The sequence below is a fragment of the Vicugna pacos genome, chromosome 26 (assembly GCF_048564905.1).
Source record: "Vicugna pacos chromosome 26, VicPac4, whole genome shotgun sequence".
Classification (NCBI taxonomy): Eukaryota; Metazoa; Chordata; class Mammalia; order Artiodactyla; family Camelidae; genus Vicugna; species Vicugna pacos.
This window is the reverse complement of record NC_133012.1, coordinates 10580143-10608095: the sequence shown is the minus strand read 5'-3', so window position 1 is coordinate 10608095 and position 27953 is coordinate 10580143. Positions and strand designations below refer to the sequence as shown.

General features: G+C 38.7%; 1 protein-coding gene and 1 long non-coding RNA gene across 3 annotated transcripts in view; one reads left to right on the top strand and one right to left on the bottom strand.

The window, feature by feature from the left end:
* The window catches only part of LOC140689462 (uncharacterized), a 33021-nt gene extending 9025 nt beyond the window's left edge, over positions 1-23996 (top strand). Inside the window, exons 3-4 of one of the 2 annotated variants that reach the window (XR_012064433.1) lie at positions 21939-22059; positions 22727-23996. This is a non-coding gene — a long non-coding RNA (uncharacterized lncRNA). The remainder of the gene's footprint in view (positions 1-21938; positions 22060-22726) is intronic. The other variant, XR_012064435.1, reaches the window with a different exon arrangement.
* On the bottom strand, positions 148-27953 carry PPP2CB (protein phosphatase 2 catalytic subunit beta). Its single transcript, XM_006201142.3, has 7 exons — positions 27811-27953; positions 12264-12473; positions 10795-10968; positions 8980-9069; positions 8706-8867; positions 6971-7089; positions 148-840 (listed from the first exon to the last, which is right to left on the bottom strand). Exons 1-7 carry the CDS (start codon positions 27910-27912, stop codon positions 768-770), a joined length of 930 nt encoding a protein of 309 aa, XP_006201204.1. The 5' UTR covers positions 27913-27953; the 3' UTR covers positions 148-767.

Genomic DNA, 27953 nt, shown 5'->3' with positions numbered 1-27953 from the left:
ATTAAAATTTTTCTTCTGAAAGTTAAGTCCTATACAGAGAACACCACATATAAAGTACCCAAACCCAACTGTTCATTACAGGCCAAGAGATTTAGTTTGAACAGAGTAAAACTTTCATTTAAAAGTTCACCACAGTAAATCAGTATGTTTTTGTTTAAAATGGAAAGTTTATTTGCTCAGTACACCAAATAGAATGCAAGCACTGTCATGACAAATATACAGAGATATGCAGATCAACATAAAATAGTAATTTAGTTTAAATGAAGGGAAATCTCTTTAAATGTTATGACAACGTACTCCCAAGAAGAATTTTTTTCAGTTAATTATACATTTCAATAAAATAAAGGGTAATGAATTAAGTGGAAGTTAGCTTGTGAATTTTTCTTAAAGATAAAAATCCAACTCTATTAATCCATGCCAGTTAAACACTCTAACTAAATTTCCAATAAGTGCACAAGGAGATGAGTTAGTTACCTTTTTTGCTTGAACAGTCCCGAGGAAAATGGTTACTACAAATACAGCAGGCAAACTGTTAAGACCGACCGATCTAGAACATAGTGTTGTACTAAATTTCAGTCTCAAATTGTGCTAAATGCTCATCATTAGATTAGTATGGCACATTTTGGTCCATGATACAGTTTAATGCCAAGACAGATCCCAATTGGTTACAGTGACACATAGATTACTGCTGCTTTGTTTTAAAATGTATATATTGTAAAAAGCCAGGTATACTTCCACATCCAAAGGCAGCTTTTCCCAGGAGGAGTTTACAGGAAGTAGTCTGGGGTGCGTCGGGTAACATGAGGCTCTCCACGACGAGGTGCTGGGTCAAACTGAAGGCTATCAATGGCAAAAATGAAAGCAAACAGTTAAAAGTTTTGACTTTGCAGCCAAACAAATCAATAGAGAACAAGACACTGAGGCACAAAGCACAGTCCTCAGTTCCCACCTCTTTCTGTGTTGTTAAGACTGGAAGGACCCTGGGTAAGTCAATGCAGGTGTTCTCATCTATAAAACTCTCTCACAGAGCTACGGTGAAGGTTTAAGCAGACAAGATGTCTGGTTCAGAGTCTGGCATAAAAGGTCTGCAGTATTATCATCAGTTGAATGGAAATAATGAGAGCAAATGTGTTTGTTCTAGATTTTAGGGGAAAAGCATTCAATCTGTCACTGTTAAGAATGATATGTCATTAGCTGTGGGGTTTTTGTAGATGACCTTTATCAGGATGAGAAAATTCCCTTCTTTGACTAGTTGAGTACAGCTGACCCTTGAACAACGTCGGGGTTTGAGGCCCTGACCCTGTGCAGTCAAAAGTCCAGTGTGACTTAGAGCGAGCCCTCTGCATACACGGATCCTCCCTACCTACCTGTGGTTCCAAGGATCCTGTAATACTGTAGTGTTTACAGTACTTAAAAAAAAATACCCACGTATAAGTGGCCCTGCACAGTTCAGTCTGTGTTGTTTCAAACGTCAATTGTACTTTCATTATGAAAAATACTTTTTCTGGCTTTACTGAGATGATCATGTGGTTTTTGTCCTTTATTCATATGGTTTATTACAATAACTGATTTTTATATATTTTGAACCAACTTCACATTCCTAGGATAGATCCCACTTGGTCACAGTGTATAATCTTTTTTATATATTGCTGGATTTGGTTTGTTAATATTTTGTTTCTGATTTCTGCATCTATATTCATAGAGTTTTGGTCTGTGGTTTTCTTAAAATGTCTTTGATTTTGGTATTAGGGTAATAAAGTCTTCAAAGAATGGGCTAGGAAGTAATCCCCTTCCTTCCGGTTTTTGTAGGGGTTTGTGGAGGACTGCTGTTAATTCCTTTTTAAATGGTCAATTTACCATGAAACCAATTGGACCTAGGCTTTTCTTTGGAGGAAGTTTTAAAATTATTAATTCAATCTCTGTACTTGTATACAGGTTTATTCAGATTTTCTATTTCTAATTGAGTCAGTTATGGTAGGTTTTGTCTTTCCAGGAATTTGTTCATTTTATCCAGGTTACCTAATTTGTTACCATGCGGTTATTCATTGTGTTCCCTTAAAATTCTTTTTATGTCAGTAAGCCCTGGAGGGATTTTGGTAATATGAGTCTTCACTCTTTTTTTTTTTTTCTCTTGGCCAATCTAGTTAAGGCTTTTGAATTTTATTAAAAAGAAACAACTTTTGATTTTGCTAGTTTTGTCTAGTTTTTCTACTATTTTGTTTTGTTTCCACTGTTAACTTTATTTCCTTCCATAAGCTTGCACTGGGTTTAGTTTGCTCTTTTTCTTGGTCCTTTATGGTGTAAAGTTAGGTTATGCATTTGAGATCTTTGTTGATTTTCTTTTCTTTTCTTCTCTCTCTCTTTCGTTTCTTGTAACAGAAATTTATTTCTCACAATTCTGGTGGCTGGAAGTGCCAGCACAGTTGAGTTCTGGTGACAACCCTCTTCTGGGTTCAGTGTCAACTTCTAATTCTATCCTGATTTTTAATACAGGTATTTACAGCTGTAAACTTCTCTTCAAACACTGCTTTTCCTGTATCCCATAAGCTTGGTACATCGTTTTGTTTTGTTACACTGTATTTTCATTTTCATCCATCTCAAAGTATTTTCTCATTTCTCCTGTGATTTCTTCCTTGATCCACAAGTTATTTAGGAATGTGTTAACTTCTACATATTTATATATCTTCCAGTTTCTAATTTCATCCCATTGTGTTTAGGGAACATACTTTGTATGATTCCAATCTTGTTAACCTTACTGAGGCTTGGTTTATAGCCTAGCACGTGGTCAGTGCTGGAGAATGTTCCATGTGTGTTTCGGAAGATCCCGTGCTCTGCTGTTGCTGGGTGCAGGGTGGGGTGTTCCGTGGATGTCAGGCAGTTATAGTGTCTCTCGAGTCTTCTGTTTCCTTGCTGATCTTCTGCTTAGTTCTACTGCAAGTGGCACAGTGAAGTCTCCAACTATTATTTTGAATTGTCTCTTTCTCCCTTCAGTTCTGCATGTTTTTGCTCCATATATTCTCCACTGTTCGGTGCATACTGTCTATGATATACTTACCTAATAGTCTGACTCTTTATCATTGTGAAATGACCTTCTTTATGTCCAGTAACAATTTTTGTTTTGAAATCTATTTGGTCTGCTATGTATGGCCAGTCCAGCCCTTTTGTGGTTACTGTTTGCATGGCGTGTCTTTTTTTCACCATTTTACTTTTAACCTATTTCTGATTTTGAATCTAAATTATGTTCCCTGTAGACATTACAAAGCTAGATTACAAAAACAAAAATAACAACTTGATTATCTCTGCCTTGTGACTGCACTGCTTAGATGACTCATGTGCAGTGTTACATATTGATACGACTGGACTGACACCTGCCCCCTCCTTTTTAATATGCCTTTCTTTGTTTCTTGGTTCCTGCTTTAACTGCTTTCTTTTTTAAGTAAAATGTTATTTTTAAAACTATTTAAATTCCTTTAATAATTTATTTTTCTTGTTTTATTAGTGGTTGCTCTAGAACCTATAATACACAACTTATGAAATTCTGCTTCAGATTTATAAATGCTAGTGAATTAAGACATATTTACTCCTAGACAGTATATAGGTCCTTTTCATTTCCCTTTTTTTGGCTATAGATGTTATACATAGTATACATGTTACAGACCCCAAGATACATTATTATAATTACTATTTTTATATATTCTTATGACCTTAAAGAAGCTGAGAGGAGTGTGTATTTATAGATTCTGCTGCATTAACTTTCTCACTTTTATTTGCTTCATAAGTTTACTTGGATTCCAATTACCATCTGGTGTCACCTCCTCACTCTAGTACAGCTTTGTTCCCACCACCTCCTCTGTGCTGTTACTGTCAAATCTTTCCATATATTACATTGCTTATAAGTTCAAGTACACTACAAATATAGCCACATTGAGTCATGTGACTTTTTTTTTTTTAATATTTTATTCTTTTATTCTCACACCTAAAAGAAACGAGACCCAAAGCTTTTTTCCCTCCAGGATGTGGTACTTGAATGCAACTGACTTTTAAATCTGTTAAGCAGGTGCAACTCTTCCACCTTTTACAATTACTATCCGGTATGTGTAGCTGATTTACTTTCTGGTGTCATTTACTTTCAGCCTGAAGCACTCCCTCTAGTACTACCTGAATGTCAGGTTGGCCAGCACTGAGTTCTCTGCATTTTTGTTTACCTGGGTCTGTCTGTCTTTCTTTCCATTCATTTTGAAGTTGTCCTTGGTTGAGTTTTTATTTTCAGCACTTTGAGTATGTTTTAGTGCCTTTCTGAGGAGATGTCAGCTGATTTTCCTATTGAGGTTCCCTACTGTAAGTCATTTTTCTCTTTTGCCTTCAAGAATTTTCCTTTTAGACTCCCCAGTATTTGGACCATGATGTGGCTGGGTATGAATTTCTTTCCAAGTTACCCAAATTAGAGTTTGTTGAGTTTCTTGAAGGTGCAGATAAATGTTTATCATCAAATAAGAAGAGTTTTCAGTCTTTATTTCTTCAAATATTCTTTCTGCCCCTTTGCTTCTGGAGCTCCTGTTGCACTTATACCACTGTACTTACAAGGGTCCCGCACTTCTTTGAGGCGCTGTTCACTTTTCTTTGCTTAGTCTTAGTCTTCTGATTATCTTCAAATTCGCTGATTTCTTCTACTACCTCAAATCTTGTGCTAAGCCCCTCCTAATAAACGTTTCAGTTCAGTTGTACCTTTCAACTCTAGAATTTCCAATTGGTTCTCTTAATAGTTTCTATCTCTTTTTTGATATCCTCTAATGATTTCAGCACACCTCACTTCAGCTCTTTTTACACATGGTTTCCTTTGGTTCTTTGAACATACTTGTAATGATTATTTTGGAATCTTTGTCTGCTAAGTTTAACATCCAGGCCCCTTGAGAAGCTGTTTCTATTGCCGGCTCTTTTCTTGTATATGGGTCACACTTTCCTGTTCCTTTATGTGTCTTCTCATTTGTTATTGAAAAACTGGGTATTATATGTAACACACTGTAGGAACCACAGATACTGATCTCCCTGTGGACTGATGTTGTTTGTCTGTTGGTCACTATTTGTTTAGTGACTTGGCTAAACTGTGAGGTCTATTTCCTTCATACTGTGCAGCCTCTGGGGCCCTGCTGAGATTCTAATCTTTTAGCCTGGTTACTCAGAGGCTGCCTCTGGATTGGCCCAAGCCACTTACTGATCAAAGGTCATGCTGAAGCCTCCTTGGTCAGTTAGATGTTAGGGCCAACCCTAATCTAGAATGACCATTGGAAGTGTACATGTCTTGGAGGTTGTTACTCAAAGTTTAAGGAATTGAAGTTTTGGCTCACAATTCAGCCAGGGACTAATCTCCCATCTCCAATTAGTTCTGAGATGCGGCAACCTTTGGCATGCACATAGTCTAGACTGTCAGAGATGTATGTGTTAATACAACTTCGAGGAGTTGCTCTAGGTCAGAGTAACTTGTTTTTCAGCTGGTGTTTGGTTAGAAATTGTGTTTAAGCCCCTGGTAACAGTGAAGGTTACGCCCTTTGTTGATTAACCTATGTACGAGTTTCCTAGGGCTGCCATAACAAACTGACTTAAAACTAGCACAAATCAGCTGAATTTATTCTCTCACATGTCTGGAGGCTAGAAGTCTGAAATCAGGTGCTACAGGGCGATGCTTCCTCTAAAAGCTCTAGGAAGAATCCTTTTTGCCTTTCCCTAGCTTCTGGTAGTTCCTGCAATCCTTGGCTTGTAGATGCATCACTCCAGTGTCTGTCTCTGTCCTCACATAGCACTCTCTCTCTGAGTTAAGACCTCATTTTAACTAATAACATCTGCAAAGACCCTATTTCCAAATAATCTCACATTATGAGGTTCTGAGTGGACATGGGAAAACTATCCAGTCCAGTCCAATCTATGTGTGGCTTGGAAATGTTTTCAAGAATGCCCCAAATGCTATTCTGATTGCTCCTGTGTGGGTACAGCATAACAGACGTGCACAGCCTTGCCTGCCTTTTGCTGACGGGGATGACCACAGGAAAGCTCTTCTTGGCGCTCTCTTCCCCGGGTTTTACCTGTGAAACTTCTCCTTGCCCTGCCTCTTTTGCTTGTTGCTGCTAGTATCAAGGGAGCCATGAGAGCCTTCTTCATTAGCCTCCACCATAATACCTATTATTTTCAACAAACCACTTACTAGGCTGGCAATTCTCGATACTCTGTTCTAAGTAAGGACAGTCCCTGCAGGCAGCTGAGGAGCTTTTTGTTCTGCGTCTCCTTCTGAACAGAACTTCTATGTCCCTGTTCGGAGGTGCAGGCAGGTATGGTGGCCTACTTCTTAGTGACGTCCTCTATTCTACAGCAGGTGCTGGGGCAAGAACCAGGGCCGCAGCATCCTCTGCCTGCCATGCATGCCTGGAACAGACCCTCCAACCCGGGGGCAGGGGAAGGGGAAAGGAGTCTCAGGCCTACTAATCGCACCCACCAGGAATAGAGCTTCTGTAACCCAGGACCGGGGTGGTTGAGATATGCTGGTACCTGCCTCCCTGGGGAGAAACCACAGCCCTAGACTGGGAACTGGGGGAGGGGAGAAGTCCCATCTCCTTGACCACACCCACCCAGGGCAGAGTGACTGCAGACTAGTTTCTGTACAAGGGGTCTGGAAACGCGGAGGGAACACACTGGGGCTCAAATTCCGCAGACTCTGGTGTTATACTGAGAGTTAGCAGATAATCTACAGTAAGTGTTCCTACATTTGCTGTGTGCATTTAGGACAAATTCCAAACACTTGAAATAACTGTTTAAAGAAACATTCTCCAGTCCAATGGTTGTTTCTGTTGAGTAGACGGTTTGATGTGTTCCTCCCTCCTCTACTCCAGAAGCAGAAATCCTTACCTCTAATTTTAATAATCTACATTAAAATTTTCCTCCTAAAAGTGATTGCATACAATTGAAATTTAAAGTTACTTACAAGGAATATTTCAAAGTGTCATCCAATTCCATGATAGCAGCCTGGTTCCCACAACGATAACAGTAATTGGGTGCACTGAAAATGGTGACCACATTCCGATCATGACACCAGTTGTATCCCTGCAGCATTAAAAAAAAAAAAATCAGTATTTCAACATAAAATTATACTGCTGACACAGGAAAGTTTAGAAAACTAAACTCAAACATTACAAGTATCCTCTGTGGAAATGCAGTCTGCTATATTCTTACAGGCGTCCATCTTTAACACTGTGCATCTGCACCATATACGCAACTCTGGACGGAGGGTTCTGTTACAGGAACTCAGTAATTGTATTTTTCTGCTTACTCTATGTTTGACATCTTGGCTAGGATGCATTCTCAAATTTTCCTCATAAATTGTGTCAATTTTTGCTTTATCTATTTTGACTCTTTTACCAGGTAAATATAAATTTAGCTTGATTTCTTCCTAGAGAACAGGGCCTATTTTCATCATCTCAATATACTTTCGTCTTAGAGCCGTTTCTGATTCATATTATTAGCTGTATTTTGGATAATTATCTAATTAATATACTGATCTACCACTTTCCATGCCCCTACTACTAGTCTGTGGTATCATCATGTTTTAGATAAATCCCAAATAACAGGTGAATTTTAATTATTTATCTAATTTGAGAGTCTATTTCAGGAAAGTAAAATTTTTCATTCGCATTTCTTATGACTACTGATATAATCAGATTTATCTTTACTGTATGAATTTGTGTTCTTTATTTACCATGCTGTTACACTCCTGCCTTTACTGGGTTAGTGAAGTTTTCTCTAACATCTTGAAGTCACCCCCTACTAGTTTAGAAGGATTATATTCTATTTATATTCCTTTAGTGTTTAAAAAATAGTAACACCCTAGTAGAGAAATCTGCCAAGCACCACCTTAACTAAGTGACCCAAGTTAACACCACCAGTAGAGGGACAGATCTCAGGACCTGATCTGAGGCACTGAGAAGGATGCAGTATCACACTGTGATGCGCCTGCCAAAACACGTACGTCTGGAATCGGAAGGAACATCAGCCAGACCACAGATACTGCTACAAAATACAACTGCTTATAGTGTTCAAAAGTGTCAAGTTTATGCAAAACAAAGAAAATCTGAGGAATTATTTCCACATCACAGGGGACTGAATACACATGATCATGAGTTAGATTATACAAGCACACACACGAATTTTGCTGTAAAGGACATTAGTGAGATGATAAAAATTTGAATAAAGTGTTTAGATTAGATAATAGTACTACGTCAATGAAAACTTCCTGACTGTGAGAACTATTCTGTGGTTATATAGGAGAAAACGTTTTTATTTTTACAAAATATACATGGAAATTTGGAGCACTGTACTTGTAACTGACAAACAGTTAAAAAAAAAAGTAATGTGTTGGGGTGGGGAGGGGAACAGGAATGGAGAGACAGAATAATAAAGCAAATATTTATGTTTGAGAAATGCATGTAGGATACAAGTTTTTTTTGTGTGTGTGCAACCTTTCTCTAAGTCCAAATTAATTTCAAAACTGAGTTATAAATTTGTTCTAGCCTGGTACTTTCCCTACTTGCTAAAACCAGCCAAGTTTTTTTCTCCTTTCATTTAGTCAAGGGGGAAGAATGTTTTTGACATTCTGAGTTATGAAGCCTTATTACAGATACACTTAATTGAAACAGAGATTATCCTACAGGAAAAGGACATACCTCCATTACAAGTTGGTGAGCGCGAGAGACCAGCGTGAGACCGTTGGCATGGTTAAACGTTTCAGAAATATCCTGTCCAAAGGTGTAGCCAGCACCGCGTGGTGAAATACCCCACCCGCCACGATCATCTGGGTCTGACCACAACAGGTCACACATTGGGCCCTAGCCACAAAAATGAAGGATGAGTTATAAATAATTAGCAGGCACAGTCAGCTGATCTCGCTGTTCCACAATGTGGTTACATTCCTTTCTTTTTCACTAAAACTAAGTTTACCTCATGTGGAACTTCTTGCAAACGATCCAGGGCTCTTATATGATCCAGTGTATCTATGGATGGAGAGAGGCCACCGTGGAGGCAGAATATCTGTTTATGAATTAAAAAAAGGAAATAGATTTGTTTTATTAAAGCTAAAAAAAGTTAATAGAGACTAAGTAATGGTGACAAATGTCAATTCTAGTAGCTTTTCTTTTCAAAATGTTTAATAGTCACTATGGAAAATTTATAAAATACAACAGAAAAAAACAGAAAACACATCATCAGCGAGAGCTGTGAACATTTAAGTATCTTTCTTCTGTTTTCTTCCTTTATAATCCCAGATGTTTTATATAATGTACTTCCCCTTTCTCTGGAATGCCATTTCTGTTGGTTACTGCTGACATATAAAAATTTAACATTTCTCTTAGAGCAAAGACCCTACTGATTCCTGTTACTGGTTCTAGTAGTTTTTCAGTTTTCTAAGAGTTTTCTGAGTACATAAAAATATTTTTGCAAACAACATGATTGTTATTTTCTTCCCTATGTTTTTTACCTTGACTAGAACATCCAAAACCAAAATTGAATAATAAAAAATACAAGTTTTAGAGGCATTTTCCTCCTGATTTTGATGAGGTTTGTGACGTTTTGCTGATAAGTATAGTCAGTGTAAGTTTCTTTATCCAATTAATGTTATTTTATTTTATTTCTTAATTAAGTTTGAAACAGTAAGATATAGGACATTTTTCAGGTAGTTTTGGTCTGATTTCATTTTTTTGTGCCTGTCATGTCTGGTTTGGTATTGGGGTTATACTAGCCTCACAGAGTGAATTTTGAAGCTCTCCATCTTCTCCTAAGCTCCAAAACACAAAAATGTTATGTTCTTTAAAGGTTTGTTAGAATCTGCCTATAAAACTACCTAGACCTAGCTACTCTTCAGTTTCTTCTGAGTTTGGTGGTCTATTTACATTGGTGTAATTTCTTCAAAACAATTTAATAATTAATATTCTGCTATAGTAAGTTTCACCTATCTTTCACGTTTACTGGAATAAGGCTGCACCTGTTACTGCGATTCCTAAGTGCCTCCGTACTTAAAACAGTGATGCCTCGCTTCTCAAGCCACGTGCTTTACGTGCCCTTCCTCTCTTTTTCTAGATCACTTTGACTACTATGTATTTCTTTTTTATTAGACTTTCCAGAAACTGCTTTTGGCCATACGATCAGCTCTATATTTGCCAGTATCCATTGCTGCTTTTATCTTTAATCCTTTATTTTACTGTTTCATTCTTTGAGTTAAATGTTTTTCACATTATTTCTTTTCTATTTTTCTATAAAGTAAATGTCATTTATAAATATATGCATTTCCTTGCATTTTATCCCTTATTTACATGTGATAGTTTCGGTTTACACCATACTTCCACTTGGTCATTTAGAAATGATTTTTATTTTATGAGTGTCAGAAGACTGTGATAGTTCCCAAGGAGGCAGATTTTTCATTTATCCATTTCTATTTAATTTCTAGTCTAAGTTTTGTCCTCTTACTTAGAACCAAGACTGTCACTTAACATATGACATATAAATAGATGGATCAATAGGTGGAAAGGAGAAAATAAGGAACAGGAGGCAGGAAGGTAGGGAAGGAGGAAAGGAAGAACAACAAGGAAATTTGCTGGTCTCAACGCACAGCAAACCTACCCAATTCCCTCTTCTGAAACTTAAGAATAAGGGAAAGAGGCAGCAAAGGCCAAGAGATTGCAGAAAGAATGTCATGTAAATCTAGACCCTAAATTACTATAGAAAATCTTTTCCTACTCTTATCCACCCCCACATACACACCTGTCCATCAACTAAAGCTGTGAGTGGAAGATAATCAAATAGATCTGTAAAATATTTCCAGACATTGGCATTTCCATACTTTCGTAGACACTCATCATAAAAGCCATATACTTGGGTAATCTGTCGGCTTTCGTGGTTTCCTCTCAATATTGTAATGCGTTCTGGGTAACGCACCTGGAAGAAAGCAAAAAGCATGGTATATATGACCTTACTTTTCACTACTGTTATATTAAGCACATTAACTTCTGACCCACTTCCTTAAATGGTTCTTTGTTCTGCTGGTATATTAAATGTTCATTTTTTTTCAGAATAAAAGTTTGTTTCATTCATCAGCAGGTCCTCTTGATTAACCTTTGAAATATTTTTTTATGGTCATCCTTCTTCATTACTATTTATTCACACTACCGTTACTGGAATCCTTTCTAACTGATTCCTATATTACTATAAGAAAATTGTATCTCCATTCTCTTTGGTTCTAGTATCTTTTTCATCCTAGTCTTCTCAGTCTTTCCAGAACACTATGATTATTTTAAAGCTGAATGGACACAGAAGATCAGAGACCTGGACCTGAGACAAACTTTCTACAGACTAACCTCTCCCACCCTTTTAACCTTTATTTCCCACAGGAAAAATGTATTTGCCAACTAAACACAAAAACAGGCCCTGTCAAATCTAGGCTAGATTTCAAATGTATTTATAGTCTCCTTCCCATAACAAAACATACAGACATACTTATGGCATACTGTTTAGTTAGGAAAGTGGTAAGTATGAAAAAGCATCAAATTCTATAAACCAAAAAGCTGCAAATGCATACTTCACACATCCACACATTACTAAGCCTCCAATGTGTGTCCAACATTAAGCTCAGTGTTCAAAGCTAGATGCCAAGTCCACACGAATATAATACATGAATTCTGCTGGTTAGGGATTAATTTCACCAAGGAGGTATGAGAAGTAAATAATACAAGGGAATAAACCATTATGTAACATAAATAAGGGATGGGAGATTAATTTAGTTTCATGGTAATTTTGAGTAGAAGGAATAAAGCTAAAATGGTTGAAAGCTTCATGGAAGCAGCAGGACTCAAGCTGAGTCTTGGCAGAAGGGGTAAGAAATCAGACAGAGTCTGGTAACAGCAAAGTAACAAGATTAAAGTGTTAAATGACAGATTTAACCTGGCAGCATATGCAAGGTAGATTTGGAGCAGTTAGATCTTGGAGACAGAAATACTAGTTACCACATCACTGCACTAATTAAAGTGTGAAGTGATGAAGATATGGATGGTATGATAGTAAAAATAGAAAAGACACAGGAATAATGGACTTTTCAAGGTGATTTAAGATCAAGTCTTATTTTAAGGGGCTATAAAGTGAATGGATCATAAACTACAACAGATGATAAAAATGCTCTTGCCTTTGCTGGTTTAAAGCTTGGGGAAAAAAAGAAAACGGCATTTCATTAATCATACCTTTAATGCCACAAGAAGAGTCACAGTCTCCACGGAATAATAACCTCGGTCTACATAGTCACCCATGAACAGATAGTTTGTATCTGGTGATTTCCCGCCGATTCTAAAGAGTTCCATAAGATCATGGAATTGACCATGCACATCTCCACAGACGGTAACCGGACAACGAACCTCTTGCACATTTGACTCTTTTGTTAAAATTTCCTTAGCCTGTTTAAAAAATGAAATCAACAATTTAAAAAGATTCTATCACAAATTTGAAGGTATCATTTCTTGTCTATTAAAAGAAAATCTGGAGGAAAAAAAATTACCTGAAATGTACATTTTAAAGTTAAAACTAAACTCAAAACCAGACACCACTTTATACCTATGGATGGTTTACCAAAAAAAAAAAAAAATTACAAGTATTTTTGAAGATGTGGAGAAACTAGAACTTTCACACACTGTTGGTGGGGATGTAAAATGGTACAACTGCTGTGGAAAACTGTCTGGCAGCTCCTCAAAATTTAAACATAGAATTCCCATATGATCCAGCAATTCCATCCCTAGATACGTACTTAGGAGAAAGGAAAACTTATGTTTATACATGTTCATGGCAGCATTACTTACAAAACCCAAAAAGTGGAAACCACCTACATGTCCATTAACTAATGAATGGATAAATCAAATACGGTATTATTCACCCAATGGAATATTATTCAGCAATAAAAAGTATTGATACATGGCTATAACTTTTAAAACATTAAATATAAAATAAACAAGGACCTACTGTATAGCACAGGGAACTATATTCAATTTCTTGTAATGAGATATAATGGAAAAGAATCTGAAGAAAGTGTGTATGTGTATGTATAACTCAATCACTTTGCTGTATGCTTGAAACTAACATTGTAAATCAACTATACTTTAATAAAAAATATTTTTAAAAAAAGTATTAAGTGAAAGAAGACAGTCACAAATGGCCATATATTGTATGACTCCATTTATGTGATGTGTCCACAACAGGCAAATCTAGAGACAGAAAGAAGATGCAACCCAGGGTTTCTTTCAGGGATAATGGAAATATTCTAATATTGTGGTGATGCAATCACATGTCTGTGAATGTACTAAAAGTCAGTGAACTATACGCTCAAAATGAGTGAATGGTATGGTATAGGAATTCCATCTCAACAAAGCTGTCTTATTAAAAATAATCGTCTTATGTATAAGTTAAAAATATTAATAAAGAAAAGTCACAATTATTCAAATTCTTCTATAAACAAACACCTTCTTACACCAATTCATAGCAAGACTTTCAACTTCTTTATTCCAACTACTTTATATTTAATGAGTCAAGTTACTATTCAGAGGCCCTGAAGTACAGAATTTAATATAAACAATGGTAGATTAAATATACTAACTAAATTCAAGTTCATTACACTTCATCTATCTAACAAGTTTGCCAAATTAGAAAAAGAGCCCACAATCAGAAAAAAAAATTTAAAAGGCCTCTGATAAAAGTATATTACCTCTACATCAACCCACCAAGAGAGGCTCTCAGGCCTTATTCTGGGCCTATTTACATGTTATGTACAAAATCCTAATAATGCCACATGGTGAGATGTGGAACCTGGCTTTCTGAGCAGTGTGGCACAACCTGGAAACGGGGTGGGCGGGTCTTCTCCCCACGGAATGAACCTTCACCAGGGGGAAGAGGGAAAAAGGAGGGAGCCAGGGAACTATACTGCCCACTTGTCTTTCCTTCCATGGACTTCTCTGAGGTGTGACTTCTTGGGATTTCCATTTTCCTTGGTGTTGGCTACCACAAACCTAGAGTATATGGTGAATAAAGAGGGGCAATGACTAGAAAAATCTGCTGCTCTTCCATCGATGAGACTGGCAAAAATGAAAACTATCCACTGTCAGCAAGGCTATTCTAATGCCCTACAGGCAGGAATGCACATCTCTGGAAAGCACTTGACAGTAGCCGACAAAACGTAAGACTGATCTGAGGTCAAGACTGCCTAACCTCAATATCCACTATTCTCTTCCTTCTCAATAATTTAAATAAATGTACTCAAGAGAGCCATGCTCCCAGCTAAAAGACTACGTTTCCCAGTTGTCTTAGGCAAGTTCAGGCTGCTATAACAGATACCGGACTAGGCGGCTTAAACAACAGGAATTTATTCCTCAAGTTCTGAAGGTTGGGAAGTCCAAGGTCAGGGTGCTGGCTGCTTGGATTCCTGGTGAGGGCCCTCCTCCTAGTCTGCAGAGGGACAACTTCCTGCTGTCTCCTCACATGGTATCAAGAGAGAAAGGCCATCTCTCTAGCATCTCCTCTGATAAAGGGCACTGCTCCCATCTGTGAGGGTTTTACCCTCATGACCTATTACCTACCAAAGGTCCCCCTCCAGGTACTCTCACACTGGGAATGAGGCATGCACTGTGGGAGTACACCACACCAGCTTCGCATGCAGCTATGAATGGCTGTGGGACTAGGTTCTTGTCAGCAAGACAGACTCCCTTCCTGATCACCAGAACCTGTATTTATTACCTCACGTGAGAAAGATGTGATTAAGGATCCTGATGGGAGGAGCTTATCCTAGATGATCCCAACAGGCCCTAAATGTAACTGCATATATCCCCGTAAGAGAGGCACAGGGAGTTATGAGACAGACACACAGACAGAGAAGCCAAGTGAAGACAGAGGCAGACTGAAGGAAAGCAGCCAAGGAAAGCAGCCAAGGAACGCCAGCAGCTGGCAGAAGCTGGCAGAGGCAAGGCATGGATTCTTAGAGCCTCCAAGGGTGTGTGGCCCTGCTGACACCTGGATTTGGGACTTCTGGCCCCTAGAGCTGTGAAAGAATAATTTCTGTTGTTTTAAGCCATCCAGTTTGTAGTAACTTGCTACAGCAGCCACACAAAAAACTAATACAGCAAGATGTCTGGTTTCCTGGTAACTCTGTAGAGCTGCCATATTGCCCCTGGGTTTCCCTGTACACAGCAGAAATACAAACTGTGACCTGGTCAAGCCTTTATTATTTTGAATCTTCTGTTACGCAAACCAAACCTAAGGCTAACTGATACACGGTTACACTACTGGACCAAGCAACTCCACTGCTAGACATCCACACTATGAATAAAGTCAGATACATATGTATGTTTATAAGTAAAGGAATGTTTGCTTTTTGGAAACTATAAATGTGTACTAGATAGTTAAGAAAAGAAATACGATACATCTATAGAATGGAATACTAAGTAGACATTAAGAAGGTTACAGAAGTATATCTGACATACTGGGTATGTGATATGTAAGTAAAAAAGGCAAGCCACAAAATTGTAAGACCATCTGTCCAGTAAGGAAAACTGTCTAGGATTTCCACACCAAGAAGCTGCTCTAAACAATTTTTAGATATAATCGTGTTAGGTTCTTCAAACAGCTGGTTCAGATCACAGGGCCAAAGCATTTACAGCAGAGTCAGTCAAATCAAGCCAAAGCATTAATGCACTGGGAGCAAATACAAAGTCCTTAATAGAAGAACCAATTTACAGAAAGTAAATCCCAAAGTGAAAAGGATCCTAGTATAATAGCTGAAGATGGAGAAAACAATTAGCAGAGGTCTTTCAAGAGCCACACAACCTCCTGCAATGGAACTAACAACTGGAAAAAGCCATGACAACAAGCTTAATAATGAATAGCATCATTATGTCATCTGCTCAGCAAGCTTCAAGTAATGTGTTTTTCAAGTCAAATGAGAACAAATAACCAATATTTTGCAGAAATATTTAAAATAGAATCCTCAAGTCATGTAACATGAAGAACTTAACAAGCTAATTCTATTTTAAAAATCCACTAAAGGAAACATTACCAAAAACAGGAAAGATTTAATATGCAGTACCCATACAGGACAAGAGGCAGCAGGTTGATAAAACTGTTCGCTCTGATGTGCGCCATACATAGCAATCGCCTGACATATCAAAATATTCCTGAAAAATAAGGTTCATGTATTCACGTAACACACATCGGTCAAGCGTCTGCTACAGGTCAGCCACCAGAGATGAAAAGAACAGGTAAGCTCTCCTCCTCAGAAGTGCTGGCTTTGACGGGCTCAACCCAACAAAATAAAAACTCCTGTGTACAGAAAGATAAAAAGCCTGGGAAAACACTTACAGCACACGAGATAACAGAATAATTTTGACATCTGTAGTATAAAGATATTTGTAGAATAAATTACATGATGCCTCAAAGATAATTGATTCGGTCAATCCTAACTAAGAGGTCACATTTTTGAGAAGCCCAAGAAACTATATTAATAAAGACTGAGAATATAAAGCTCTGAATTATTCTTTGTTTAAACTTAAATGGAAGGCTTTTAACTATTTTTACACCAGGTGACTTAAAATGTAATTTAGTTATATTTTCTGTATTTTAACATCAGAAAGTTAATTTTTAAGTCTAGGTAAGGAAATTTTCTACATCAATGGCTTTATTACTTCTCAAACTTGTCATAGTGAGGCCATGAAGTTTTGTTGAGAAACTGCTTTTATTCACTTACTATACTGATACACGAATTAAAGAAACAGTTCTCAAGTGTGACCCAAGGGCATGTTCAAATGTAATGGATTTGCTATTGCTGTTTTTGAAGAAGTAATAAATATTTTTAAAATTTCAGTTTTAATTGCTAGTAAATATTGATAATACACTTCACATAAACACAAGCTCTTAGCAGTCCTTAAGTTTTAAGAGTATAAAGGGGTCATGAGACTATCCTGATGCGTCTGTTCTGGTGACCTTCATGTAACATGAAAGGGTAAGCTGGTTCATGTTACTACAAAGACATGGATTCTTATTCACTTCAGCCTGTTTTCAGTAGGACTCTTTTGTCCTATTACACCAATCCAAAATGCTCATGGTAGATTGTGTAAACCAATCACAACCAAAGCCTGTATACACACTGTCCAAATCACAGAGAAAGTTAGCCTCTCTCCAGATTATCTATGCCAATTGGATGCACCTAGGCCAGACTTTTACTGTGAAGTGTCTCTACGCAGTAGGGACAATGGCAAGTTCTGCCCCCTCACAGGTGTTCTCTCCAGTGATCTAACATGTTCCTAAGGTATGATTTTGACTGTGGCTCCAATTTCTAATTTCTGTAAAATTTCCAAGCCTAGTTCTCCAGCTTTCCTTTTGATTCTAGGCTACTAAATATTCTTCTAACAAATGACATTTCTGCTTAAATCAGCCTGGCAGACTTCCTAAGTTATGAACAATGTAGTCTGCATGTGTCTTCTCTTGGCCTGTTTCTAGTTACAATGAGATTATATGTACAGAAGTCCTCCAGAAAAATGAGTTCTCCCAATTCAAATCTAATCGTGTAAACCTAACACCTGTATACCTTCAGTGTCTTCATTTAGACCAGGCATCTATGAGTCCGCACCCCTCTAAGAAATGGAGTCTTATATTCCACATGTATAATCTGGAAATAGCTATTCTTTTCCAAATTCAGATTCTTTAAAGGTTGATTCTTAGCTGTATGGTGAAACACATTATCTTCTTATCATTATAGTACTGCAATATCTTTTTTTCAAGGGGGAAGAGAAGGCTTAGACTGTGGGCTTATTCTTCTCACTTAAAGAGAAGCCCGCACGCAGGCACCCTGCATTGGTGCAGCGTCTCCAGGGCCACCAGGGCAGCGGGCTCTCCCTTTCCATTCTTGCCATCCTCAGTGAACAGAACTGCCGCCTCATGGTCACAAAATGGGGGCGCATCCCTGGGCACTGCACAAGGGGGCAGAAGGGGCACAAGGCAGCAGGGCACACCAGTCTGGTCTCCCATTCACAGAGCTTTCCCAGGAGGCTCACTGGCGGGCGGAGACACCTCCTCCCTGCTGCCCCAGGCAGTCACTGGGAAGGGGCTAGAATCCGGAGAACTGCTACGAGGTGTAATTCCAATCAGAACTGAAGGGAATCTGAGGGGTTATCAAGCATCTCCTACAGGTCTGACAAGCAGCTCTGAAATGCCCAAGATCACAAATGGAACAGCATTTTTACCAAGTTTATTCCATGAGATAGCTTCCCAATTTTCTTCAGGAAAGAAAACCAAACTGATGACCATGAATCATAAGAGTTCAACTGGACTTGATGTCTTCTATTCATTATGAAAAAAAAAAAACAACAAACAACCCCGACACTCAGCTGAAAGGAAATCTACTCATATACAACCACTATCATTACTATCTTACTTTAAATATAGAAATAAAAAGCACCAAAATGTAAATATTATTCAATTCAACTGTTCTTTTAAGGACATATGGTTATCTTAACCCAGCACAGGTTTTATAAAACTATGAGGATGGGTTAAGATATGTGATCTACAGTATGAGTGTGTCTGCTTTACAATAATACTTCCTGAGCTTTTATCTACATAGTAGTGAAGAAAGTAGTTTGTCAGGCCAGACCCGTGCCCTCCTCCAATATTTTCATCTTTACTCTACAGACCCCTGATGTTTTAAAATACTTGATTTATAACTTGAACCCTGTATTATAAAGTGATCTCACTGTGAGAACACTGTGGCTTGCCTTCAAGGAAAGAACGTGCTGGCTCGGCAGATGTAACCATACGGTTCACCTGATATTTGGAATTCTCAGTGTAAAAGCCTTTGTGTGTCATGAATCCTCAGGACTGTCCCCAGGTCTGGTGGTGACTCACAGAACATCTACAGAACTCAGCGTACAGTCCTACTCACGGCTATGATTTATTACAGCAAACGGACACAAATCAAAATTAGAAGGAAAAGGCACACAGGGCACAGTCCTGAGTAAATCAAGTGCAAGCTTCAGAAGTCCTCTCCCAGTGGAGTCGCACAGGATGCACCTAATGCCTGCAGCAAGGAGCTGTAACAACACATGTGACATCTGTTAGTTACGGGGAGGCTCATTAGAGACTCAGGGCCCAGGATTTGTAACTGCGAGCCAGTCACATAGGGACCCTCTGCCTAGCATGTACCCAAATTCCAGACGTCAGAAGGAGAGCACGTGCTCAGCATAAATCATACTGTTTGCATAAACAGCTCAGGCACAGTGAGCCATCCTTAACAGAGAATGGTGGGAAGCCGCCTCAAATCCAACCTTCCAGTCACCAAAGGCAACCCTGAAACAAGGCCCTGCTGCAGCGGGCTGTGCCGCTATGCTCAGTCTTTTCTGTATGCCGTGTACTCCTATGTGTAGTTCTCGTGAGTGTTTTTAATGTGACTAAGCACCCAAAGTTTAATTATCTCTAGAAGTGTAAGAGCAAGTTTAAACCTGTAAAGTGAAGGATTGTGGTGATGGTAAATGCCACTTGGCACAGATGCATCCAGGCAGAAAGCTGCTTCTACTGCACACATTGGCTGTGTACCTAGCCATTCAAACTTGTTTCCTTTCCTACCCATTTAAAACATATTCTTTCCTGCTGCTATAAAATCAAATCTACCTTAGGAGGAGAACTGAGAAAATGAAACTATGGGAGTGACATTCACATAAATACTTAACTTCCCCACCCATGTTTTAAGAATACAGACTACGTAAATGTCCAGTCTCCCCTGCCTCTCAACAGGTGACATTCAATTTCTATTTTTGTGCTGGTGCCTACTGCCAGTCATAATACCAAAAAGCTACCGTATTTGGTTTGGCAGAGCCATTATACAAATTCTTTTCTTTCCCCTCTACTTACATGTAAATAATCTGCTATAAAACATTAGAGATTACCTCTTACTCCTAGGAAAATTCATCTAGAGAAAGCCATAGAACAGACTGACCTCTGAAACAGATGCGATTAAAATGAAGTTCTAAATCCTACAGGCTAGGTTAAGTAAGTGGGGTGGCCTGTCCGCCTATAGTTACAAGGTTCTTCCATAAATGAGAATTGATCCTTTTTTTTTTCTTTCAAATACAAGGAAACAAACCTTTCCTTTCAACTAGACAACAGTTAATGTCTGTATGCCAAGCAATGTCCTGACACTGGAAACACAAATAAGCATAAATTATATACTCTGCTGAATTTAAGAATGAATGAGGTGGTGTATATATATGGACATAGGCCAAGATACCTTGTTTGGTTAAAATAAAGTTTTAGGATATTGTAACTGTGACCCCATTTTAATAAAAATAATACACCACAAACATCCTCCCTACCCTGCAAAACAGTGTTTTGCACACGGAGAACCTCTGAGGTGGGGGGACAGTGGGTGGGGACGGGGGGTGTGACAGCGGAGCATCTGCTTTCCCCTACATTTCTGAGATGCTCAAATTTTTAAAAAACAAGTATGTATTACTTTTTCAATCTGAAAAAATAACTTTTAAAACCCCAAAACAAATTCCAGATGGCAATAACTTAATTATAAAAACCACAGTGCTATATTCATATACTGGAATTTTATTCCGTCACAAGAAGGAATGAAGTACTGACACAAGCGACAACATGGAAGAGTCTTCAAAAGATCATGCTGAGTGAGAGAAGTCAGACATGAAAGATTACATGTGATCCCATTTATATAAAGTGTCCAGAACAGGGTAATCCATGGAGACAGAAAGTAAACCAATGCTTACCAGAGGGTGTGGGGAAGGGAAAATGGGGAATGACTACTAATGGGCTCTGTATTTCTTTTCTGGGCTGGTGAAAATGTTCTGGAATTGTATGGTGGTGATGGTTGCAAAACCTTATGAATGTACTAAAGTCACTGAATTGTACACTCTACAGGATTACTTTTATAGTATGTGAATTATATCTCAATTTTAAAAACTGTATGGGGGAAAAAATCAGAAGTAAATATGAAATAATGTTACTGCTCAGTGGAGTTAGAACAAAATTTTCTAGTGGATCTGAGTTCTACCCAGTCATCTCTCTTTAACACAGGCAGTTTTCATCTGCACAGTTCCTATATGCATGAATTTCACTTACCACTGCGAAACACCAGGCCCTCAACGTGGTCCAAATGTCAGTAACTACAGTATACTTACTGTGAGTCATTACATAAAGTAAAATTTGGCTGCCAGTATACAGATCATTACATAATAAAAGGTGTGCCTCATGATCGAAGACCAATCACATCACTTCTTTCAAAGTCTGTTAGTGATTGGTCAGAGCAAACCTGTTACTAGGTTCACGCCCAGACTGCCAGCGACAGTTCTTCCAATAATAAACTCATGTGATGTTTTACAAAAATAGACACTCAAAAGAGGGATTTGGCCAGTAAATGGTAAAATTATAGCAAAGAAATAAAGAGCAATAATGCTAAAAATGAAATTCAGGTGAAAAGTGCAAAGAAGAGGCTGGCTCAGTGTGGGAATATTCACTGCTGTGGCTGCAGGGACAGTAGATGTAAAGAAGAGAAATAAATACCAAGAGTCTTAGCATACACTACAAAGCAGCCTTTTCCAAAATGTAATCTGGAAATTTCTACCTCAAAATACCTGTGAAGCTCTTTAAAAATGTAGATTTTTGGACCTGCCCAAGACAATCACTCTGTCGCTGGGATGGAGTCAAGGAGCCTGAATTTTGCTTTTTTTCCAAGTGATTCTTATGTACACTTAAAGTTTAAGGAAAAGCTGGACAGTTGTGACTACACAAAAATGCTAAGACTCTTGTAGAGTCTTTTTTTTTTTAAAGGGGAAAGAATGTTTAAACATTTAAAGATGGCCACCTTTCTCCATTTTCAGAGTTTACAGAATCAAGAAAAATGTTATGAAATTAAAACAAAAAAGCCAACTCAATTCACAGGGAAAACCTCATATCCTGCCAATTTCTTGGTTCTGATACATCTACATACGTTCTCTTCAGGTATTTTGGTATTATTTTTACACATTTATATATTGTCCATTAAAGTTCTTGTCACCTAAAGTATGTTACAGAGTAAAAACCTGTTAGTGAAGAATTAACCTTACTCAAAAAGAGGTCTGATCTTTGCCCACGGCCACAGGGAGGTGACAGCTAGGTCCCAAGTGTCCTGCTTGAGGAGTCTTTGCCTGGGGGCTCTGGGTGACCCAGCATCAGCTCTGCCTCGTGGAGGAACCTCTTGGTTCTTAGATTAAACACATCAGCCCCTCCTGAACTCCACCACATGTGTCCCTTGGCTTGGCTGATCTTAATCTGTATTCTTTCCCTGTAATAAACTGTAACTGTGAGTTTAATAGCTTTCAGTGAGTTCTGAGAGACTTCCTATGAGTTATTGAAATAAAGCGGTTTTAGGAACCCACTGGGCTTGCAATTGTTGCCAAAAGTGAGGGCTGTCTTGGGAACTGTGTCCTCTAACTCCTGCCATATCCTTTTGATCACAAAAGTAAGTCACATTATGAAGAATTTGAAAGGCTTCCACTGAGCACTCTATTAAAAGAGTCTCTGGAACCCAAGCCCATCACTCTCCCCATCTGTTTTTGCTTCCTAGCAAGAATCACTGCCTGACATTCTATGAAAGCTGTTAACCATCCATCTCCGCTTCTGTTCACAGCTGAATCTCCAGCCCCTGCACTGGACATAGCTAGTCTGTGCTGAGTTTCTGATGGAAACCATTCACTCAGCCACTGCTCTCTTCTCGCCCTCACTTCCCACAGAACAAGTCCTCCTCTGCTACTGGAGGAGCAAGGGAAGACTGCCCAGAATCCACTCTGAGTACCCATCAGCCAGGGCACAAGTATCACATGGAGAGCAAAGGGAGAGAAACTTTATAATGATTTCCCTCTCTATAAAATGGAAAGAGCAAAATTAAACTACAGCCTACACTCTGTACCTTGCACATTAAAAAAAAATCCAATCCTTTGCTAAAAAGTTAGTTCAAATAAAGTTTCATCTAAGACTTAACAGGCGGGGACACAATTTTCCCCATTCCATTCTCAAAAAATGACTTTCTTTATAAAAATACTATTTAATAGATTTTTAATGGAATTGTGCATATTTTTATTATACAAAGTGCTACTGGAGTACAAGTCAGTAACCTCAGGTCACCTCTTAAGATTGTCATTTAATTCTTTTGATCACAAAAGTATTTCAAAGGACAGCTTGCAGGGGTCAATAAACTGTCCCAGATTCCAAGAGACAGCAAAGCAAGTGTAAGCTTGAGCTCCCCCATCCCCTAGGAAGTATCCAGAATGCACAGACCTCGTTCCCCGGGGTAACCTGATTATTAAAGACATTTAGGCCTAAAGAGCAATGTGCAAGAAGTTATCAGACACCTTTTTGGTCATTAATAAAGAGAGATTATGAAAGAAAAAGACTTCTTTTTGCAAGATATTTTAAAGATTAGGGTTCACATTCCATTACATTTACATGAAGGAAAATTACAAGGAAATCAGTTCAAAACAATTCAGAATTCTTATTCAATACAAGTAGACTCAAATTTCTCAAACACATTAGATGACACTGGTGATTTTAATGCCATTCTTCGTAGAAAAACTAAGTTCAGAAAATAGATAAAGCTTATATAGTGTAAAATACAGTGACCGTTTTGGCATTAATTTTATCTTCAATTTCTGGCATTTTGGTTTCCTTTTACCAAAGAGGACTTCATCCTCCAAGTCCTTCATAGCATTTATCCTGAGAAAGATTGAAGGAAAAATTTCTGCAAGATCTTCAAAGCAGGATAAAAGGCATATGTTGCAAATGAAACTACTCCATGTGAAAACAGTTTATAATCTAAGCATCTTCATTTTATCTATCTACGGACATGATTTTACACATCATATGTACAATCAATAAACAATGAAACGATTTTTAAAACTCTGCTTTCTAGTCATTAGCAGTAGTTTGTGCTAGTCCAGTTTGTTTAGTTTACTTATCTGTCTGCTATGAAAGGTTGGCTTAGGTAACAGTGGAAAATGATAATTTGTTCAGTCAGTAAAACTGGGTTTTGAGCTCATGTTCCACTGTAATCATGTCATTCTTTGCTACAGTAAGAAGGAAAGGAGCTACTTTCTATCTTTATCACTGCACTTTATGCTGTATCAACGGGCCACCTGAGTTGACACCAATTCTTGCTCAAGGGAACTTAAAATGAAAGTAACAGGCTTTTTGGCTATTAAGACCACCATTTTTTAACTACCACATATTAAAGAAAAGTAACTGAGCGATTTTTCTCGACTCACAAAAATCATTCCTTTCTACCAGGATCTAATCTTCCCTTAAGATGGTTTTAGGCATTCAGGAATTTAAGCAGGGTTTTTAAATTAATGAAATAAGTAATATCCTAAAGATATTTCTGCTTATTTCAAGGCTGAGGCCAGGATTCAAAAATATATCCATTAGTCTAATATAAAATTTACACATTTATCTACACAAACCTAAAAATTACAAACATCAGAATAGTCCTGCTAGCACACAAATAGGCTAAATTTCCCTTCCTAATTCGAATTATCAACACCAAAGTTCTTCAGTACAAAAAAAAGTTTATCAGGTCAAAGTGCCTAAAAAATTTCTCTTCCTGAGACTCTACCAGGAGTTAAATATAGTGCTAATCACAGAACGTCCTGAACTGTGCCCAACTGGCCCTCCAGGCTCGCGGCTGCTGCGGCTGCGGGGACGGACACATCGCAGAAGCAGTCTCTCCACGGACACAAGAGTTGAACATACAATCAGCTTCAAAACTCAATTGCTAACTTAAGTTCCCAGTAAGAGCCAGCCTTCTTAGAAGACATGACTCAATATTCTATGCAAACCACTTTTATCTAGACAGAAATTAACCTGGAAGGCCAGAAACATCATACCATACCCATATTTTTTGTACTTATTCTTCAGTTGACATTAGGACAGTTTTGGCCACTACCTCAAAATAGAGCTTTCTCCAGTACCACTTAATTTCAGCTGACTCCTTTGGATTTTAGGCAAACTACGTTAGAACAGGAATTTAATTTTGAGGGAGAAACCACTATCACATGATGTAACTTTCTATAGAATAGTTTTTCCAGTAAATTCCAAAAACCCATATATTATTAAAAATAAGAAACTAAAATCTAGCCACAAAGAATTAAACAGAAAGATGATATTTACAATTAGGTTTGACTTTTTATTTTTCTCTTATATTCTTTCTACATGCCTGCCATTCTTGACCTGGAAGGGTAGAGTGAGTATCGAGTGGAACGAGTATTAAGTAGGCCACATGAGGAGTAAAGTGACTTCACAAAATTACTACTGATCCCAGTACTCCGTGTTTCAAATAACGGCGACTACAAGAAATAATGAAACTGTACTTTTCAGAGTTCTGTGGTCACTATAGCAAACAGAAAACCTCTTTTAAAAGTACATTCTCCACAGAGAAGTCCTATCAGCACATGTATTTATTTTAAAAGAAAATGGGATGACGTTTAAAATGAGATAAAATAGCTATTTTTATTTTTAGCTTTTCTTCATTTAATACTCACTGAGTGCTAACTTCTTGTTGGGACTTAACACCAGTAGCATCTTAAATCTTAACACAACCACCCGAGGAGATCAGCAAATACTATCATGCCTGTTTCACAGATAAGTAATCAGAGGTGCAAAGAGACTGGCAGTCATCAAGCTGTGGAGCCTGGGCTGGAACTCCAGCTGGCTACCATTATAAATAACACCACACCTGGCAGGACAAGGGAGGGTAGAGGTAGGAATATAAAATGGAACTCCAGACTAAGGTCACAAGACAGTCCACACACCACAGCTGGAAGGGGGCTGCCACACTAAGCACTTCTCAGAAGGTAGACAGGAGCACTGTCTCACTTCTCCAGCCCACGGGCGACCCCATCAGAGGGGTGGAGGACAAAGATAAACGCACAAATGTTCAAAGAGAAAAGTGGGTTAAGATACAAGATTAAATACACTTCACAGGTCCTAGGGATTGGCAGTCCAATTTATTTAGGAGCTGAAACCAACAAAATCTCTCGACATACAGAAAGCTTCCTCAAGCGATTAAGACTTAAGTGTGACTGAGCAGGGGTACAATATTCTTCTCTAGGAAGACATTTAAAAATTATTAGAGTCAAAGGGAAAAACTGATTCAACTACCAACTCTGTCCATAATTCAAGTCTGTATTCTGTTCATAGTGGGGTTACCTGACTCAGCTAATTTCAGAACTGGATATTTCACTTGACACTAGAGCCTGAGAGAGTGAGCAATTTAAATAAAATGATATATTTTAAGACATGAAATTACAGGTTATCACCCAAGAAAACTGAAATGTCGAACTTGTGATCAGTAAACTGTTTCAGAAAGACAGATACCATTTGCTCGGCAGTTCTACTTACAGAAATAAACTCTCCTGTGCTAATAAATAGTTATTTAATATATAAAGCCCTAAACAACATTACACTTAGTTGAATTTCCTATTTTAACTTAATATTAACTATTACTTCTCCGTTCCTAAGATGCTTAATTTTAAGAGTATAAACAATACAGACAAAACCTTTTTCTTCTCCAGTGTTCTTCTGAGGCATACTAACTTTCAAACACAAGGATCAAGAAAGTCTTATGGATTATGGTTTAAAAATACAAGTCAACCCAAGAGCATTAAAGAATAAATAACTTCGTTACTCCTTCATATAGGACCTTTTTACATAAAAATGTATAGAAATTATTTAGTCCAGACTGCAAGAGATAAATGAGAAAAAAAAGATGAAAAGTCGAAATAATTCCAGTGGTTAAGAAAACAATGGATACAGAATTCAGAAAGCCGTCTAAGATCATACAATCAAGAGCGACTGTAAACAGTTAACCACCTACATATTTTATTACGTTTGGGATGGGGGGCTTTACATACAACAGAAGTGGAAATAACTTTCTGAAAAGTGCTACCCCGCACGAAACACGCATATTCCATTTATCATTTCAGGCAGTCACTGTTGCCAAACTTAAGACTTGCCGTCTTGTTTCTGAAAATCAACATTTTTGCTTCCAAAGAGCTTCTCAACGTGAAGACCAGTCACCATCTGTTTCAACCAAAGTCAACTTCTATTTTAAAAATCAGTCTGCCATCACACCCACCTCTCTACAAACAAACGCCCGACACATTCCAACTGAATGATTTTTGAAGGGCCGAGTCACCTGAGAAAAAGCCTACGTTGATTAACAAGTGCGTTGATGTTAACAACATCCCGGTTCATTTTCGGTGCAGTTTCAATTACGAGGCCGCATCAGATTAATCTGTCGGCCAGCTAAAGCGCCGGGATTGCTAGTCTGCACGGGAAATGCTGGGGTGTCAGCAATCCTCCAAAGAGCGTCGGCGACCCCAACCACACTTAGGGCGTGGGTTCCTAGGGCCGCGCTTCCTCCGCCCACCGACACCAGACCCCCGAGGCCTGGACGGGGAGCGACCGGTCGGGGTCGGGGCTGGGTCCGGAAGGGGTCGTGGAAGGGCTCGGCCCCGCCCCGGGGAGGCTGCGGGAGCAAGAGACGCAGCCCCGCGGGTCCCTCAACCGGCGCGCTGGGCACAAGGCGGGCAGCCCGGGAAGGGAGGAGAGGGGAGGCGCTGGGAAGGGGGGGGGGGGAAGGAGGGGTCCCCGCCCCCAGCCAGCCCGGCGCTCCCCTCCCGCGTCTCTCCCCTCCCGCTTCTCTCCCCTTTTCTCTCCTACCTTTTCGCACAGCGTCCGCACTTGGTTCTCGTTAAGCTGTTTACACTCGTTCAGCTGCTCGACCCACTGGTCCAGCTCCTTGGTAAACGCCTTGTCGTCCATGGCGGCCCAAGTCCCTCCGCCTCCGGCCCCCCTCCCCACCC